The sequence below is a fragment of the Cynocephalus volans genome, chromosome 3 (genome assembly GCF_027409185.1).
Source record: "Cynocephalus volans isolate mCynVol1 chromosome 3, mCynVol1.pri, whole genome shotgun sequence".
Classification (NCBI taxonomy): Eukaryota; Metazoa; Chordata; class Mammalia; order Dermoptera; family Cynocephalidae; genus Cynocephalus; species Cynocephalus volans.
In genome coordinates, this window is record NC_084462.1 from 76,654,821 (window position 1) to 76,675,668 (window position 20,848).

Here is a 20,848-nt window from a genome sequence, read left to right on the forward strand (position 1 = left end):
CAGTTACCGGGGGCCGGGAGGCCGAAGTCCTGGTTTTAAGCTGCATCTCTGTCCCAAAGTGACATCGCAATCTTGGGGAGAAACACTTAAGACACACTGGGCTTCAGTTTCCTCATGTGAGAAATGAAAAGTTAGGAACCAGGGATGCCTCTAATGTCCCTTCTGACATAGTTCTCAAAGATCATAAAGGAGACAAAGTCCTTATTTGTCCTTTATTTGTACCCAAAACAAATACATGTGCATGAAAATTCCCCAAAGTGTAAGAAAGTTATGAGTGAACACAAAAGGCCCAGGTCATGGGCCAGCCAGTGCTTGTGATGAAACAAATGTGGGATCAGAGGAGATGTGTGACTCAGATGGGGTTGTGGAGACAAAATCCAAGTGAGTAACAACTGATCAGGAAGGTTGCCCCTGAAAAAAACAATCCACTTCCAGGATTTTGACTGTAAGCTCTCCTGTGAGAAGTTTGGACTTGCCCTCTTTTGAACTAGTTTAAATGTTTTTTAAATTGTTTTTTTGCTTTTTAAGGATTAAAAAAGGTAATGGAAATCCCAAACAACAATCCAATTTAAAGAACATCCCAGATGATTTACTTTAAAATTCATCCAAGAATGGAACTAAGAAATGGGATGTGAGCCCCTCACCATCATTTTCATGGACTTGAATTTTGATATACGCCATCCTGTTCCTTCCTCATTTTGAAATTCCTCTTTCAGCAATTTTCTGCATCTCTTCCCCATGTTTCACAATGGTAATCTTCAGATTTAGAAATGTTAACATAGTAGGAGAAAAGTGCGACTATTGTCTGTCTCTGGACAACTGTGGAGCCTCTGGGTAGGGGCTTTGGAATTGGACAAACCTGAGTTCAAACCTGGCTTTGTGTGTTGTTGGGCTGTGATCACTGAACCCCTCAGAAGCTGTTTTCTCATCTGCAAAACTGGGATAATGCTTATCCCTCAGGGCTGGCGTAAAGGTCAAGTAGAATAACATGTGGGAAATATCTTGCACAATGTCAGGAACACAGCAGACATTCACTAAATGGTAGTTCCCTTCTTGGTGACCCACACCCTTTTATACCTGGCCAGGTAGCAAAGTCTTTCTCAGGAGTCTGGAAGAAATGGCTTTTGGACCCTAGGCCCATCCCCTTTGGACCATGACTATAAGGTAAGCCTTGTAAAAAATTAGGTGGGAGGAGTTAATGGGTTACATTGTGACCAGCCCAGACACACCAGTATATGATGACCTCATGTTATACACTCAAACCAATTAGTCGTGATCTTTGAGCATTACTTCACATGCATCTGTCCTCCCTCTCCCTCCTCTTGTGACCTTTTAAATTTATTTTATATTTGCTATTGTTCTGTGATTCCACCTGCTATTATCCTTATTCTCCCCTGCTAGGATCTACGCATATCATTCTGTAGATATTAAGAACTTAGGACAGATCTGTGAATGAGTGAACAACTGAATAAATAGGGGAAAACAGACCAACACTCCATTACAACAAGTCCTAATGTAACTGCTTCCCTAGCCCAGTTCCAAAAGAACACTAGAACCACGAAGAGGTAGAGAGAAGGGGGGTAAGTGCTACCTTCTAACACAGCCAGTGGGCAGGCAGTTTAGTTAAGTGTAGGGTTCTGGAGTCAGGGTACCTGTGTAACCCTGGTCCAGTTACTTATCCTCTCTCTAAGCCTCTGTTTATTTATCTACTAAATGGCACAACAGTCCTTTCTTAAAAAGTCGTGGTCAGATCATATAAATTAATACACATAAAGGGCTACTAATAGAGTTGGTCTGGCATATGACTTGGGCATCTGGATTTTTAAAAGTTCTCCAGGAGGTTCTCATATGTAGCCAGAGTTGTGAACCATTGATCTAGACTCAGATGATGGTACCTGCCACCACCGAACTGTAAAAGTCTTGCATCGTATTTGTCTGAAACAATATATGCTGTAAGACCACTAGGCAAATAATAGTTATGGCTCAGGGTCTGAACAGCTAAGCAGTTCATAGGTATTGTTAAATGGTTTCTTTACAGTGGCCAACACAACATGAATAAACAAAGGGTTAGAGGTATGGTGGAGACATACGCACTTAATGGCGAAAGACTGAAGGTTTTCCCCCATAAGATCAACACTAAGCTAAGGATGTTTATTTTTACACTTCTATCAATACTGCACTAGAATTCCCAGCCAGTGCCATCAGTCAAGAAAATTAAATAAATGACACACAGACGGAAAGGGAGAGGTAAACTGTCTTTGTTCGCAGAGGACATGAACATCCATATAGAAAATTCTAAGGAATCTGTAAAAAAACAAAAACAAACTTCTAAAACTAATAAGTGAATTTGGCAAAGTCACAGGATATAAGGTCAACATATATTCATCCGTTACATTTTGACATACTAGCAAAAAAAAAATTGGGAATTGGAATTTTAAAAAAGCAATACCATTTCTAATAACATACAATTATTAAATCCCTAGGGTTAAATTTGACAATAGATATACAAGACCTGAACACTAAAGACTACAAATAGTGTTGAGAAATAGTAAAGACGACCTAAAAAATGGAGATATATATTATGTTCACAGATCAGGAGACTCAATATTGTCAAAATGTCAATTTTTCCCAGATTGATGTATACGTTCAACACAATCCCAATCAAATTCCCAATGGTTTTAAAAAAAAAATTGACAAGATTATCCTAAAATGTATATGAAATGCAAAGGAGCTGGAATAGCCAAAACCATTTTGAAAAAGAACAAATTTGGAAGTTTTAAACTAACTGGTTTTAAGATTTATAAAGATATACTAATCAAGACAAGAGGATACGGGTATATAGACATACAGATCAACAGAGCAGAAAAGAGTCCAGAACTAGATTCATACACATGGTCCACTGATTTTCAATAAAGGTGCTAAGGCACCTTTAATTCAATGGGGATAGCTTTGAATTAGGATAACTTTTGAAACAGGGTAACTTTTTCAACAAATGGTGCTGAAACAACTGGACAGCCACATGTAAGAAAAGGAACCGCCATCCTTCCCATGCACCATATATGTAAATTAACTATAAATGGATTATAAACCTAAATGTAAGAATTAAAACTATATAGAAGAAAACAAAGGAAAACAATCATAGTGATTTTGGATTTGGTAAATATTCTTAAATAGATGACTGAAAGCACAGACTGCAAAAGAAAAAAAAAAAATCAATAAATTGGACTTCATCAGAATTAAAAGCTTTTGATTTTCAAAAGACCACTACCTATACAATGTAATATTATTCAGCCATAAAAAGGAATAAAGTACTGATAGATATTACAACACAGATGAATTTTAAAAACATTATGCTGCATGAGAGAGGCCAGTCACAAAAGGTAACATATTATATGAATCCATTTGTATGAATAGTCCAGAATAGGAAGATCTGTAGAGTCAGAGTATAGATCAGTGACTGTGAAGGGATAGGAGTGGGGGGTGCTGGGAAGAATGAGGCATGACTACTCAAGGGCCCAAGCTTTCTTTTTGGGGTGATGAAAATGTTCTCAGATCAGATTAGACAGTTGCACAACTTTAAATATACTTAACAGCGATGAATTATATATTTTAAGTGGGTAAATTTTGTCATATGTGAATTATATCTCAGTAAAGCTGTTTAAAAGAAGAGCATTAACATGGCAAACGAATAACAGGAAGCTGGGATATAATCCTAAAAGTAATTCGATGACTTTTGCAAAAGAAACATTTAGTTCATCCTAAATGTTTAATATCAGTTCATACTAAATACTTAATAACTGAGGTATAAAAGGTTTATTTTGGTTTTACTTTCATATTTATCCACATTCTCCCCGAACATCATTTTCTTCCCTAACCTCTCTAGTGCTGTCATTTTCTTTTTTTATAATACACATTTGTCTCCCTTGCCCCTGCAAGACATTGTTATGAAAATGAAAGAACAAGACACACCCTGGGAGAAACGATTTCCAAAATGTATATCTACCAAAGAACTTGTATCTAGAAAATTGGAAGAATTATAAAGCTCAATAATAAGATAAACAACCCAATAAAAAAATAGTTAAAAGATCTGAACAGACATTTGACCAAAGATACACAGAAAGCAAACATGGAAAAGCACTTGGAACTCACACACTGCAGGTGGAAATGTGAAATGATACAATTACTTTAGGAAACAATGTGGTAGTGTCCTAAAAGTTAAACATAAACCCTACCCTATGACACAAACTTTCCACTTCTAGGTATGTACTGAAGAGAAATGAACACATACTGGCACAAAGACATACATGAATATTCTCTGAAGCTTTATTTGTAATAATCAAAACCTTGAAACAAGCCAAATGTCCATCAACAGGAGAATGGATAAACATGTTATGGCATATCTATACAATGGAATACCACTTAGCAATAAAAGGAGACAAATTATTGATACATGTAATAACATTGATGGAATTAAAACTACTGATGATGAGTGAAAGAAATCAAACAAAAGGAGTAGATGTCGTGTGATTCCATTTATAGAAAAATCTAGAAAATGCAAACAAATCTATAATTTAAAAAAAGCCGATCAGTAGTTGTTGCCTGGAAATTTTGAGGGGTGATGGATATATTCACTATTTTGATTGTGGTGATGCTTTTACAGAGGTGTTCATAAGTCAGTACTCAAATTGTATAGTTTAAATATGTATTGTTTATTGCATATTAGCTAAGCCTCCATAAAACTGGAAAAAAAGTTAAGGATGTGGTAGGGAGAATCGCTTAAATCATCAAAGTGAAATTATTAAAGCCTTTAAGAGCCCTTGATGCAGAGAGAGGAAGTACTACCGTTGTGTCCACTACAGTCCTCTAAGACAGGGAACAGTCCTATGTTAAAGTACCCTAGCTTAAGATAAGGCAGGAGAGAAAGAGTTCTATTTTTATTCTGCCATTAAGTCAACACGATTTCTAACAGCAGGCAACAGACAGATCTGAAGTAAAGTTCTGCTATTGAAAGTGAAGGTAATTTTAACCCTGCCAAAGATCTCGTATTGTGGTTTTGCAGAAATACTGAACTGTGATTGCTGCAGAGGCAAAGTAGCTGCTTCTTGTCCTGCAATCAAATCCTCTACCATGAACCAGCAAATAACAAATGTAGGAGGTCAACACCACTCAAATGGGCATCTCTAAAGCTGCATAAAGCAGCTCTCAGGGCAGCAGGGAGATGGTTCTGCCCAGATAAGATCTCACATTTGTTGAGAACTAACTGGATTCTCCAAAAAAAAAAAAAAAAAAAAAAAAAGGGATTCCCAAGGCAAGGCAAGGGTTCTCAATTTGGACACTCTAAATTCCAAAAATTTCCAACTGGGCAATTCCCAAAGTTTCCAACTGGGCATTTGGGTCTATGACCCCTCTTACCAGTTTAAGGAATTTTCTGTGTGTCTGCTCATGTCTCTTTTCAGGAGGGAGGTGGAACACAGGGAAAGGCCAAGGGCTTTTACCTCAAAGGGGCCCAAGACCCACAAAAGGCTAAGAATGATAAAATCATGAAAGTCATTTGAGTCTACAAAGAGGAAAAGAGAGAATGGAACTGGGGAGGGATATAAACTTAATTGATATTGATATTCTTTAAATCATAAGGATCTAAAACAGACAAGACAAAACATTAGTTAACAAAATTAGTTAATTAGTTGATATTCTAATCTGTAATTTTAGGCTTTTTCCGAAGTAAAACTAAAATATACAAACCAACCAAAGATTAAGAATCCTTGGCCCCAAGGTACTTTACCAGAACAAAGCTAAACCAGCTTAAGCTCACCCACATTTTCATGTGCCTAAATTTAAAAAAGCAGCCCACTAAAGAAGACTCCTGAACCTCCTTGTACCACCTGAAAATGACCTCAATTTATTCCAGATTGCTGAATACTTTCTCCAAACCTTAGTTTCTAGAATTTTCTTTTCCCTTTTTGTAAATATAGAAAATTATCTGATCTTTCTTCAGCTTTCAGGAATCTCAGGAACTGATTTTTCAAGCATTCCAAGAAGACCATCCTAAGATCTGTTACAGTTCCGGTTTGGATTGACTTTCTTATCAGAATGGAGATACCACAGTCATCTGATCACACATGGTCTTTCTGCAAAGACCAAAGAATTAGGATGAGGGGCAGGGTATGCACGTGTGTCAAAATCTCTAGTTTTTTTATTGTTTTTTTTTTTTTTTTTTTTTTTTTTTTTTTTTTACCACCTGCAAATATCCAATCAAACCTTAGTATTCTTTTCTTCGACCCTAAAGAGAATTTCAACAAAATTCTGGTGCCTTCTCTAGATTAGCTTGGCTTTCATTTTCTGATTCTGTTAGAATTCCCTGTGAAAATGAGCACTAATGTCCGTGTTTAGACAATCTCATCTTTATTTCTTGTTGGGTTTCTACCTGGCACTGGTCGTGACAGTCTGGTGGCTCAGCATGAAGCAATCTTCCTTGCTCTTAGTCTCATTTCAGCCCAGATCTCTTCAAAATCTGCTTTGGAGAAGGAGGTAGGGCTGATAATATGAAATATCCACTTATTTTTAGCAACAGAACTAAAATTACAACAATTGTCCACAATTTGGGTGACAGAACACTGTCACAGGGGCTCTATAAATTTGAGTTAGGAACTTGTATTTTTCATATGTTTATGATAATTCCCTAGAAACAGAGGCTTTCAAGGGCAAAAAAGAAACAAACAAAAAAATTTTAATTGCAAAAGATGAGATAGATTCTGTTTATTTTTTAAAAATTGTTTTACTATCATTTAGCTTTTCTATTGATGATTTCATTTTAGCACCAGCTACCTTCACACCATAAATCTCCGAACAGCCTTGGAGAAATAGAACATTTTTAAGTCTAACACAAATACAGGCCACAAGGACAATAACAGTATGGAATAATGAACAGCTCAGGTGGCAGGCTTTTAACAGATAGATCAACCACCCAAGTTTGTAATACTTAAAGTTTAAGACTACTAAGCATTTCTATAGTAAAAACAAGAATGCACAACAGAAAGCCAATCAACTAAAATGTAGCCAGCCACCAGATAAGCACGTCTGGCCATAAAGGGCAATCCATTCTTGTGAGGGCAAGGGCCCTGGGAAAGAGAGCAGTGGTCACTCCCCCTCCTTCCAACCTCTGGCCTCCACGAGCACCTCCCAGATGAAACCCCTTAAATTACATGTGATGTTAGATGTCCTTGCAGCAACTTCCTTCCTTCCTGTTACAGAAAAAGCTGCCAATTATCATTAGGGCTGATGCTTGACATAGGTGGCTGTTAAACAGGGGTCTCTGAATGTGACCTGTGCATGGTTCCTAGACCTTGTCTAATGTTCCCAGAGACCCTGGATTCCTCGAACCCCTCTCAGGCAAAGAGGCCAGCCACCTGCCACCCCCTTGGAGAGATGCACAATGTACATACAAGGATGCCTTGCCCTCTTGTGCTCACCAAAACAAGGTGAGCCTGGAGGGAAAGTGGGGAGGAGATAGGAGGCACTTTGGCGGATACAACAAATGAGTCCCAGGTACCTGGGTAGGGTTTAAAGCTGGCATGAGGTGACAGAGGGGACCCTGCCAACGTTCCATTTTCCTTCTCTCCTGGGAGAAACTGCTGCTTAAGACAAGTGCTGGCACCTGCCCTTCCTTATGAAGAGAATACTCCTTTACCTGAAACAAGCTGTCTTTTGGCTGCAGAGTGAAAGAGGACATCTTCACTCCATTGACCATCTTCAAGGCTGTCTGCCCCCTTTCCATCCAGGCTTGTGGGTTTGTAAGAGATGAAGCTGGAGGTGGAACCCCACACAGGGACACTTTTGTTAAATGACTCCCCAAACGCACCAAAGTGGACAGCACCAGCCTGAGGGCCATGTGAACAGGGCCTGGACCCACACACGCCACATAAGTTTCAGTGCTGCACAGACACAGGCACTGCCGCTGGAGAAAACAGTCCAACCAAGAAGTGGAACTGAGGAAAAGCAGCAAAAGGGAAATAAGATCCCCATGTCTCCCCCTTCCCCCAAAACAAGACAAAAACAAAAGCATAAGAGAGAGAAAACAAGAAGGACAATTGGGTTGTAGGGGAGAGCCCCTACTTAGGAAGAAAACAGGGCACCTTTTGCAAACCCGGCACCACTCACCAGCCAGAAATGGCACCTTCCAGGCGGTAGATTTCCATGAAGCCAGTTTCAATATAGCACTCACCAAATGCTAGCTCAGCCACACAGCCCTAGGTTTCCAGACATGCTCATTTAATCCTTAATAAACTGCCTGTTTAACATCTGAGGAAACTGAAGCCCAGATAGGTTGGTGGCCATGAGGCTATTTAAGTGGCAGAGGCAGGATTTGAACTTGAGGCTTCTAAACTTAAGCCTAACATTGTTTTTACTATCCTGTCCAATTTTCACTTATAACAAGGGTCCATGTGACTCAAAATATATTGTTCCAGACAGAAAAAGATGCCTTTTGGAAGCCTTGCTGGTTTTATTCTCTTTACTCTGAATTTCCCGCTAGACTAACACTTTAACTATATTAAACGCATCTAGCTAGTTTAGCCACCGAGGCTCTTGCCTGTGAATGTTGACTGGCTGAGATGTTCTTTCCTTGGCCAACATATGATACACTGATTTCTATACATAAGGGGTCAGACTTTGGGAGCACCATGTTAGTAAGCCCAGACTGGCCACTCTCCCAAAAGACATACTTCTGCACTGACCATAGTTACCTGGATGAAGAATAAAAATCCCTTAAAAGACCTAAATGTATAACATCAGAAGACAATTTATTTTTAAGAAGGAAGGAGTGAAATGCTTGAATGAGCAAGGAGCTGGGAATGACAAAAATTGGGATTTGGTCCCACGTCTGCTACTGAATAGTTGGTGACCTCAACCAAGGGACAAGCTTCTCTGGGTCTCGGATCATTCTTTTGGCCTACTAGCCTCACATGGTTGGCCAAAGAGAAAATGACAAAAAAACTGAGAACATCCAGCAACTGAAAGGCTTGACAGTCCTCCTCTAGGTATGTGAATTGTGTACCTGAAGGTTTGGGAAGAGCAAGGGCAGCCATGGGAGGAGGCCATACTCAGTTCTCCTCTGGGGGTGTCCCTGACTCCTAAGCAAACTCTCTTGGGGCTGCTCCAGACCTTACATGCTTCTAAACGAGGCCCCTGGGACTCGGCAGAGACAGATGCACACTGTATATACTTCTCAGTTCTCCAAGGTTTAGTCCTGTGGTCTGCGGGGAGCAAAGCCACTCTAGGAGTCTGCATCAATCTCAGGCTCCCACGTGGGCAGTCCACCCACCCCAACTACCATACCCCCATCTGGCATCTTCCATTTCCAGCTTCTTAACCCAGCTCCATGCTAAGCACGCCAGGCTGGGGGAGTCCTTCTCAATGTGATCTAAGCTGTTCGGTAAAGAACAGGAGGAAGTCATGAGCAGCTAGGAGCTCTCTTGTAGCACTGGGAATGGTCCTCCCTAACCTGTCCTGGAGGCTGGTGTGGCTCTGTCAGAAGCCTTCTTTGTCCTTGCAGGATGCACTGGGGTCTTCGTAACAGGACCTCCTGACACTTTTTCAGAGGTGGCACTGATTGCATGCCCACTTTGCCCCTCAATCTGCCTACTCCTCTTCCTTCTCTTAGGTGCTGGTCTTGCCTCTCTGTTGCAAGAGAGAACCCAGCTCTCTTGGATTCTACCTGCATGTTCCTCCATTCCTCACTTTTAGCTCAGTGTTCACAGTCCCAGCCTCACAAGTGGTGCCTGGACCATGTTCTAAAAGGCACTTTCCTGAGGAAAGGATGGTCCATCTCCGATCAGCCAGGGCAGACTAGAGTGACACACAGCTATTCTCTGGCCCATGCCCTCCTTACCACCAAGACATGCTCGAGAAGGTCCAGGTAGCCGAGGGTGCACTCTGTCCCGTAGCGCAAGGCTCTGGTCCGTACCTCCTCGCTGACATCCGGGTGGAAGGATGCTTGCTGGAGATAGAAAAGCACGTTGACATCTTCAAACAGAAAGAGCCAGTGATGAGTCACCTACACAGCAAAGTTGGACAGCTCTGGACCCAGAGGAAGGAGACCTGAACCCCAGTGGCCTCTCTGAGAAGCCTGCCACGACTCCTTGGACAGGAGAGGTGTCCCTCCTCCAGGTTCTCCTGCTGCCTTCCATCTGCTCCACAGCAGGTCCCCTGACACAGTCTGTATCTTGACTTTGTTAGTACCCTTGGCCCTGATGATAAAAACGACTGACCCTGGTCCCTCTTTCCTCCCATTCCTACCCCCTTTTTTGAAATGCAAAAAATTCCACATATACTAAAAAGTCCTGGGAAGATTTGTGATTAGGGCTAACAGCAGGAGACATACTGACCCAGGGTCAGCCTGGCCTCCTTTAAGCAACATGAGGTGTCCTGAAGGCCCCTCTCTGTGCACAGGCTAATTAAGCCCAGGTTCTCACCCCTTGGCCTGACCACGTAGCAGTCACAGTGAGGTCTCTGTGAACAGGACCTCCTGGCTCCTGGGAAACTTCAGAGAGTGAGCTCCCAGCACCCTCAGAGGCACCATAACTCACTGAACAGTACACAAACGTTGAGATGAGCACACCAGGGCATCTGGTTAACACAGCATCTTATACCGTTTTCTTGTACTTATGACCTGCCAACTTGAGTCACTCATGATACATCATTTCAGATGGCATGCACATTCATGGGGGTGCCAGATAAAATACACCCATTTAAATTTGAATTTCAGATAAACGATGAAAAAAATTTTAGCACAAGTATGGAACACCCTACTTTTTATTTGCTAAAACTGGCAACCCTAACCACTTAGCCATTCTTCCTTCCACAACCTCACTCCGAAAAGAACTTCAGGGGCTTAGAGAATTATGCAAAATAGAAAACTACAAATAAATCACATATCAGGACAAATACGAATCACACATTGGGATAAAAGGACAATGCTGAAGGGGAACAATGACCAGCCTTCCTATTTTCCCACTCAAGCCCCTCTCCCTAGGACTGGGGGATGCAGGTGGGAACACCTTTGGGCTCTCGCTTGACCTGCCCCCACCCTTGGAAGGAGTGGCCGGCATCTGTCATTAGTCCTCATCTGAGGACTAACGGGCCCTAGAAGCAGGAACCAGGAGGCCAGAGCCATGCTCTTAACACCACCCTTACACCTCTGTGCCTCCAACTGTGAGGCACACAGCCCCATGTCTGTTTGATGAGACACCCTCAGGGGAAGAACAGGCTATGATACTACTCAATGCCACCTCCAGTAGGTTACATGCAGGCCCTTATTCAGGGTTGTTGGAGAGACGAGGTTAGAGGTCTTGTCCACTGCTGGTGGCCCTGTAACTTGGTAGAACCCTTTGGGAAAGCAATCTGGCAATAATTAAAATGCCACACCATTAGACCCACTAATTCTACTTCTGGGAATCTTGCCTAAGGAAATAATCCAAAGCACAGGAAAAAAAAGATATGCCCAGAGATGTTTACTGCAGTAAAGTTCACAACATAAAAAAATGCAGGCTACTTAAATATCTGATAACAGGGGAAAGATAATATACAATAAGAGTATTTTTTAGTCATTAAACAGTCAGGGATAATGACTCATAGCAACATAGAAACAGCCATATAACATTAATTATAATACTAGATATAAAATTATACCTGACATAAACATATGTATATGAAAGTAAGCCTAGAAAGAAACACATATGAGAATTAACTTAGGGATTAGATAAGTCTCTGCCCAGGAATTAGTATGACTCTCACATTCTGATGAGCCAGCACTCATCTGTGACTTACTGCACCTGTATGTTTGCCCTGGCTACCCTGCTCAGCCCCAAAGGCAGCACTCAAACAGGGCATCTTGGCCCTTCTGCTGGGCACACAAGACTTCCTTCTTGACCCACCACGCAGCAACCCTGGTTTTCCGTGTATGCCTTGCTACACACACATCCTTTCTTGGCAAGCTGCCTCACTGCCTTTCTGCAAAAGGGTGAGGGATACAGGAGACGAAAGGAAATGTCCATGCTAATAAGTTTGCTAAATAAGTCCTACCCCAACAGGAGTCTCAGGACTCAGCAGTGACACTTGTCATGTGTGGTTTCAGTGTGTGAAGCCAACATACAGGCTTCAGACCTCTGGCTTTTACTTCGTCCTGCAAAACCAAGATGGTCTGATCCAGAGAGGAGCTGAGGCTGGGAAACATCCACATTTTTCTACTTCACCTCCTCTCCTGAAAACTGGGGAACCCATGTTAAGAGCGACTTAAAAATCTGAGCTGCATTCCCTTTCCACCTTAATCAAGGCCTTTTTTCCTTTTTAACTTCCTCTTTTCATTTCATGTCTGTAACATGTGAACAAAAGTGCCTGTCGCTCATCAACCACAGAGACCTTGAGCATTATGGCTAGGAGGTCATGGGTGGCAGAAGCAGACTGGCTGTGGAATTAGAAGAGGCGTTTCAGATCTGGTTCTGATGGGAAACAGTGGTGTGACCTTGGTCATGCCACCTAATCTGAGTCCCTGTTTCATCATCTCACAAACTGGAATAATTACTCTTGCCCTCCTCATCAAATGACATCAAATGACAGAGTATATATAACAGCCCTTCCAAACCATGAGGTACTGAGAGTATACACCAAGATGCATTTGGGCCATATCTTGCCAGGTAAGTACATGGGTACTTCAAAAAGTTCATGGTAAAATGGAATTGAAAGATAATACAAATCTTTCCATGAACTTTTGAAGCATCTTTGTACTACTCTCTGATTGAAATAGTAACCCTTTTGGAAGTTACCACTTCTGGAGGGCAGATTCCATTGACCACATCAAAGTGGGAAATACTCTCGGCCTCAGGAGAGAGTACAAATTCCCTGAACCAGCACAATGGTCCTTCAGGGAAGTCACCCTCTCTCCTACCCTCGACTTTCGGACCGACCCCCACTCCCTACCCTTCATCAGATCCAGGAGTCCCACACACGTGGTGTGTCTCCCATGGCCAGGGCTCCCCCCCCACATTCCTTCGGCCCCACTGCCTCCCCCTCCCTTTCTGTAGTTACCTCCAAATCGTCCTACCCCTTCTAAGGAGCCCCAAAAAGACTTCAGAGCTGGGCCTTGGGCAGCGACCCTAACAGAACCACTTCACCACAGAGAATGGCTCTCCCCCAGATCCAGGCTGTCATAGCTGGGTTTCAACTTCCATGGTTAGTCCCTACCCTTGCCACTCAGTGACCAATCAGTCAGTGTCTGAGTCCTTAGGGCAAGGCTGTCCCCAGAAGGGTGAAGGTCTGGGGGGGGGGAGGTGCTCAGCGGGACATAGGGAGATGGGGAGCTCTTATGGTTCACACTCTTAATAGACCAAACACAAAGGTCACATGGCTCATGTCCACAGCTCCCTCGCCAAGCATGGGCTAAGGGCCGCTACTCTAGTTATCTATCCAAGGGTCCAGAAGACTTCCTTGGAGACATCCAGCACAGAGAGCAGAAAGGCAGTCCCCCAAGTTCTGCCATATGCCTTGAGCTCGCCTTGTCTCTTAGTGATAGCAACAGCTCTCCTAATGCAGAATGGCTGCCTACGGAGGCGGGAAGGGTGCAGGCAGAAGAGGGGACCTGCTTCCACCTGGAGGGCCCAGGACCAAGTGCTGCAGCCCCTGCTGACTGCTCTCAGAGTGGCCTCCACTCCTTGGTAAGAAGGCTTCCTGCCTATCAGGGAGGACCACGTCAGCAGGGCCGACTCCATCCCCTCAAACACCAAACCACCTTAGAAAGCCTTTCCCACAGGCAGATGCATGTGCCGCCCTCAGCGGGCACTTCTATTATCAAGTTTAAGGTACAGATCTGCTCCCCTCTACATGTTCCAGCCCCTCCCCTTCGCCAGACTCCACCAAACAACTCTTTCTGGATGGAAAACTATCTGTCCATCCAAAACAATGCCACGGCCTCTCTCTACCTTGCAAGCCGTCAACATATCCGACACGGCTTTCCGGCTCAGGTTGGCTGTAGCAATCACGTCCTCCTGCCTGCACGAGTTCCCAGCTGCCACGGCTTTGGCTGTTGCCATAGTGATGCCCTTGGTCATCCTTATCGATTCTTCAGGTGATGATGTCTTTTCAGGTACCTCTTTTGACTGGAACACCTAGAAGTCACAAACAGAAGAGGTGAACAAAATCAGGAAGGAAACAACAAAAATGGTTTTTCTTTTCCAACCAGGCTGTAGCTCAGTGTCTGAAAACCCAGCCAGCAACTGGAAGAAACTATCAAATATCAGGAAATTAGAAATTTAATTTGAGAACAGTAATACCATTCTTGCGTTCAAGATTCTAGCAGACAAACCTCTCACACCTACACTTGGCATTCACAGGGACAACACGGTGAGGGAGACATAGCTACAGTGTTAACCCATTCACCTGCAGACACTGACACCCAATATTTGTGCTCTATCCACTCTAAAGAAGGCTGATTGTGGCTTCCTAGTCCTCTTCCCCATACCTGCTGGGGCTTCAGCAGTTTCCACAAATTCTGTGGTCCTGGTTCTGGTTTCGGGGCATGACTGACCTGGAGCACCACTCTGGACTGACCTCTCTTTCCTTCAGGGGGTATAAAGTTGGGGGAAATGAAACATCAGTTCCTTCTATTCTTAGCCTGTCTTACACATATAACTGCATAATTGTGCAGAGGTGTTCACGTCATGTGTGCCATGGTGACACCATGAATTATTTAGCCACGCACATATACTTTTAGAGAAGTAGAAATAAATTAACCATGGTAAGCCAACATCCTATTTTAAAGCTCCACCTGTCAGTCAAGTCAGCCATTTCTGCTTCAAGTCCATATGCCTTGTTTCTAGAACATGAGTCACTGGTGCCTTGGCTGTGTGCTGAATGTACATCTGTCCCTGCACAAGAGGACACCCATCCATGGGAGGCTGCCCTGTCTTCAGCCCTAGGCTGAAGCCTTCCCTAAGGCAGAAGGGAGGACCTGGCCAGTACCCCACCACATGCCAACCAAAGTCAAACATCAGTAGCTCCCAAAAGATGCCATTAAGCAGCCCAGGACCCAAAATGCTAGTTCCACCTGTGAATGCTACAGAGGAACAAAGGACACATGTACAGAGTCCTCCATGCTAACGTGGTCCTCATGGCACATGCTCCATGGAAACACACAATCTGGGTGAACTCTAAATCTCACTTGGTATCTCACATAGAATAACCATGTGTCTATCATTTCTCAGGATAGCTCCAAATTTCAAATCTTCTCTTCCGTTGCTAGCATTAGGTCACCTACACCTGTCAGAACGCTTGTCCAGACTTTTGCTGGGAAACGCCCAGCCCACACAGCCAGGCGTGTGCCAGGCAGTAGTGCTTTCAGGCACTACCAGCTTTTGAGTTGCTCCTGTATTTTTTAGTTTCTCCTTTTAAGTATGAACTAAGCACATCAACCAAGGTTGGATTCATTAAAGACAGGACAAGAGAATGGAAGGCTCCGTCACCAAAGCCCATTGAATTGCTCATTTCTGGTGCTGACCCTCAGGTTGCCATCACAGTGACCCTCTATAGGTGCAGAACAACTGGTAGCAAAGGAAGGTCCCCCTGCTACGCCCCCCACCCAAAAGTTGAATCTGTGATCAGATTTTCTATTAAAAAGAAAGCTAAGTTTGCAACCATTCATTTTTGGCATATTTCTATTCATAGGGATTAGGATGAATCAATCCACAGCTGTCACAGGATCACAAGAACAGCAGATAACATCTGTACCACAGTAACACCAGGATGTCCTTGCACTACAGTGCTGGAACAAGTCAGACACGAACAGGGTCAGTTTCTCTAAGACTGGACGTCTCAAACAGAAGGAGCTGGACTTTAGAGGAAAGTGTCTCAGATAATGGCATCCAGGCTTTTTTCCAACAGCAAACCTCAGACTTCAAGTTCCACATGTGTGCAGCAATGTGAGCTGTTGCCAACAGCAACGTAAATCAAGAGAGGCTCCACGCCATACACGTGATTTAAACTCTAGGTGAGTGCAAACACCCATACTGACTTTTCCTTTACCAGGAATCTTCTGTGATGCATTGGTTTCATGCTGCAATTTTAGTAGAATTAAATCTGAATAGTCCTAAGTGATACATTTCAATTAATTCCTTAATTACAATTACAAAGTGCCAAATTTGTTACATGGGGTCTAACTTATACCTAGCTACTGGCAGGCAAGTGAATGGGTCTCCTCAGCTCAGGTGTTCTAGGTAAAACCTCTGTATGCTAAGAATCTCAGAGAAGCCCGTGTTGGGGGCTGCTGGACATTGGTGCCCAAGGCAGGCGTGCTGGCTCCTTACCGTGAGCTCCTGTTTTATATACTCGATTGTCGCCTCAAGTGCCCTTGTGCCTCGGGTGGCCTCATCCTCCACAGCCTTCACAGTCTTGAGGAGGGAGGTGACATTGGTCACCATCACCTGCACAGGAAGAGAGAAAACAGAGTGCACAGTCTGAGGTTCAGTCCCCACTCCTTTTAGTGTGGGATCAAATGCCATGAGCAAAGGCACCTCTCTTTACTTTAAGTGAGAAAGGAGCTCAGGTGCGTATTGTCCACACATTCCCATATGTGCATCTCCCACCCCAGCACTCCCTGCATGCTTGTCCCCAGCTGCAGTGCCACTCTACCTTGGCAGCCCCCTTGAGCTGGTACATGGAGGGGTCATCGGCTGGTTTGCTGGCAGCTCCCTTGGTAGCACCAATGAGATCGGAAAGGGCCTTGGCCACGTCTTTGATGGCGTTGATCAACACCACCTGAAAGAGAGCACAGAGCCCAGGTGAGCAGGTGCTAAGCAGTTACCTGTTGCCTTCATCAAGGACACACAGCCCAGCAGCAAGCTGGGGCATTGGGGACCAAAAAAAGGCAGATCTCTCTCCATCAACGGCTCCTAAGCCTACAGCACGACAGAATCACCTGGGAAGCCACCAATAGAGATTCTGATGCAGGAGTCCAGACTTTGAAAACCCCCTAGGGGCCAAGAATGGAGAACTCAGGTCCAAACATACAGCATGTTTAAAACCTCCCAGCTGGCAACTATCCACAGGGACAGGATGAAGGCAACTAAGCAGACACCTGACAGGCAATACCACGCACCCCCGACTTGGTGCCCCCAAACACTGAGAACAAAATCCCAACCTCACAGCCAGCCTGCAAGGCCTCCACGGGAGCCCTGTCTGTCTCTCCAGCTGTTTGGTAGGATCCTCTGCCTCTATCAACATGCTCCAGGCACACAGGTCTTCCTTACCCAGTGGTCAGGGCCTTTGCTTTTACTGTCCTCTCTAATGGGGACCCAGCTCTTTTTACTACTCAACTCAAACGTCACGTCCTCAAAGCCCTTCCCCGACCATCCCAGCTCCTGGCCCAGCCCCACAAAGACTGAGACGTGGTCAGATTGCCCTGTTTTACTTACAGCACTGATCAGTATGTGGAACTACTTTATTGTTTATTCACTTATACATCATCTGATGCTCCCCGAACTTGGAAGCAAGCTACAGGAAGCTGGGCCTGGACTTCTGTTTTCTGTTCTGTTTCACTCTCAGAACAGGGCCTGGCACGTGGCATGCACTCAGAAAACATTGGTGGAATGAACGAAGACACAGGTGTGTACCCACATAACCCTGGACACAATACTTATCTGTGTTCACTTTTCTAATTTAACAGAGACCACAGACCACCTTTTCGGTGTGCTGGATTTGGAATCAGAAGTACCAGCCATAGGCAGGAAGCATATGATACTGGTCACCGCATCAAGTCTTCTCAGTCCAGCAGCTACACTAACAACTTTTACTTCTATAATAACAATAACTTCCTTTCTTACGGGCAGTGATCCAGGTGCTGAGCCACAAATTCTGCACACATTATCCATTTAATCCTCACCACCTCCTTTCACATGGGGACTATGATCCTCATGGCCACAATCTCAGAGCCTGGGAGTGGCAGAGCTGGGATTTGGACTCTGGTCAATGTGTTCCTAAGGGCCACATCTTAACGTCTATATGACATAATGCTCTATGGCTCCGGCTCCTCATCTGCAAGTGGAATCAGCAGCACTAGCCCCACCTGCTTCACTGAATTGCTGTGAGGATAAGCTGGGATAACAGACATGAAGACATATTACAGATTCTGGAGTCACAGATGGCCACAAGCACAGCGATACTGTCATTTCCCAGCCTGCGCCCTCTTCCACCCCTTCGTTTCCATCCTGCGCCTCTCATCACAGGGCACAGGGAGCCTCTGCCACACCGCTTCCTAGATCACAGCAGGGAGGGCGGGCCAGCGAGAGGAGACGGGCACAGCAAGGAAAGGTCTGCGGCCAACACCCACAACATCCAGAACACGTCCCATCCCTGGTCACCTGACAAGTGACCAACCGGTGGGGACATTTTTCCAATGGGACTTTTTTTTAATTCATGAGATCTCAGAAGTTGGCACTTCAGGATATCTAGACCATTTGAGAGTTCAGATTCTACAGCAACAGCAAACAAACAACCTGATTAAAAAATGGGCAAAGGACCTGAATAGACGTTTCTCCAAAGACAACATACAAATGGCCAACAGGTATGTGAAAAGATACTCAAAGTCACTAATCATCAGAGAAATGCAAATTAAAACCACAACGAGCTACCACCATTATCAAAAAAGCAAAAGACAATAAGTGTTGGTGAGGATGTGGAGAAATTGGAACCTTGTACCCTACTGGTGGGAATGCAAAATGGTAGAGCCTCCAAACGGTATGTATGCTCCTCAAAAAATGAAAAATAGAACTACCATATGATCCAGCAATCCCACCTGTGAGTATTTATTCAAAAGAACTGAAATCAGGATCTCAACGAGACATTAGCACTCCCACGTTCATAGCAGCATTATTCACAGTAGCTAAGATGCGGAAACAATCTCAATGTCCATCAGCGGATGAATAGAAAAAGAAAATGTGAACACATACTGTGGAATATTGTTCAGCCTTAAAAAAGAAGGAAATCCTGCAAGTAGCAACAACATGGATGAACCTTGAGGACATTACGCTGAGTGAAATAATCTGGTCACAGAAGGAAACTAATGCACGATTCCTCTTATAGGAGGGAGCTAAAGTAGGCAAGCCCATAGAAGCAGAGCAGATGGTGGTTGCCTGAGATAAGGGGTAGAGAGAAATGAGGAGTTCCTCATCGATGAGCATAAAGTTTCACTTAGAAAAGATGAGTAACTTCTACAGATCTGCTGTACAACATTGTGCCTATAGCTAACAATACTATACTGCACATTTAAAAACCTGTTAAGAAGGTGATATCACCTTAAGTGTTCTTACCACAATAAAATAAAAGACGTGGGAGGAAGAGGTTGAATGAAAAAGGCGGCAAATGCTGACAATCAGTGAAGCTGAGTGGTGGGTACACACAGCAGTTTGTTTTATGATTTTGGTTACTTTTCTGCATGATAAAAATTATGACAATAAAAATGTTTAGAAGGAAAAAGATTCTATAGCAATTCAATACATTTTTCTGTTAAAAGATTTAAATCCTTCCCAGCTGGTGCACTTCTCCTGAAGTTGAGTCAGACTAGGAGAGCGTGCATCTGCTGCATGGTTCCAACTCCAAAGACGCATTTTCAAGCTTTTCCTTCCTGCATGGGGGTGGAAACAATACGCAGGCAGGGATTTCTGTGAATGCTAAGAATTCCGAAAGGCAGCCAAACTGAACTCTGATGTTATCAGAAAGAAATCCAGCAGGCAGGACAGAATGGCAACGTCAAGGACATTTCTTCTCAGAGCTCTGCTCCACTGGAGGGCGTCAGGAAGGGAAGGGTCAGCCCACGTGGGAACAAAGCTGGTGGCCTCACGTTAACCAGCACAGTCACTATTGTCCACCTGGGTGCTGAATGGCAGGGATTTCTATCCAGTTTTGTCCCAATAGACTAGTCTTCTGAGTATGGTTTAAGCAGTGAAAACTGAATTAACCATGTGATGGTGCTGGGAGAAGAACAGAGAGGGCTAGTTTCTGCACTCTGGCAACAGGTAGTATGTATCCATTGATAATCCTGGTCGGTTGTTAGTTCAGCAACAGGTGAACACATATTTGTTGGGTATCCACTGTGGGCCAGGAACTGTTTTGGATGGGCAGGTTTCAGGGATTAATAAACTGCAGTTACTATCCTTGAGAAGCTTATGGTCTGAGGGATGGGGGGCCAAGGAACAGGAGGTAATTTCAGTGAAGTTGCTAATTCTGAAGCAGGGGTCCCAGAAGCACATGGCCCTTCCCTTCCCTTTCAGTGCCTCTCTCCCCTACTCTAGAGCCAAACTTCTCGAGTGGGTTGTCTGCACATGCTGAATTCATTTCTTCACCCTCATCTGGCTGCTGCCCCAACACTCCACATGAGCAGCTGGGGTCAGCAACACCCTGCAGGGCACTAGGGCCAACGGCCAGTTCCCAGACTCTCAGCCGGCTCTGATGGGCTGAAATGCTCTCTCCTCTTAACATCACACCCCTGGTGCTCCTCCGACCAGCTCCTGGGCTTCCCAATCTCCCTAGGCATTCTCTCCCTAACAGGGTTCTAAGCGCTGGATTCCCCAGGGCTCTGCCCTAAACCCCCTTCTTTCCTCACTCCCTGCTTTCCCCTCCTGTAGTTGTCATCACTATCTCTATGGCAATAGTCCCTGCATCTACATCCCCATAACTGAGCAGGATCATGCCACTCACTGGTTCTATCTGCCTATCTGCCTGGCACTTCCAGTTAACACACCCACACTGAACTCACCTCCTCTCTGCCCAAGCCGGCTCTCCCTCCAGGCAGTTCCACCTCAAGAGGTAC

General features: G+C 44.2%; 1 protein-coding gene across 14 annotated transcripts in view; it reads right to left on the reverse strand.

Annotated features, from left to right (window-relative positions):
• The window catches only part of TLN2 (talin 2), a 410,967-nt gene that overhangs the window by 22,304 nt on the left and 367,815 nt on the right, over positions 1–20,848 (reverse strand). For all 14 annotated transcript variants that reach the window (XM_063091965.1, XM_063091964.1, XM_063091961.1 and 11 more), the window contains 4 exons: positions 16,675–16,800; positions 16,350–16,466; positions 13,971–14,156; positions 9,887–9,994 (listed from right to left, as the gene is read on the reverse strand). In XM_063091965.1, coding sequence (XP_062948035.1) covers positions 9,887–9,994; positions 13,971–14,156; positions 16,350–16,466; positions 16,675–16,800 — 537 coding nt within the window. The remainder of the gene's footprint in view (positions 1–9,886; positions 9,995–13,970; positions 14,157–16,349; positions 16,467–16,674; positions 16,801–20,848) is intronic.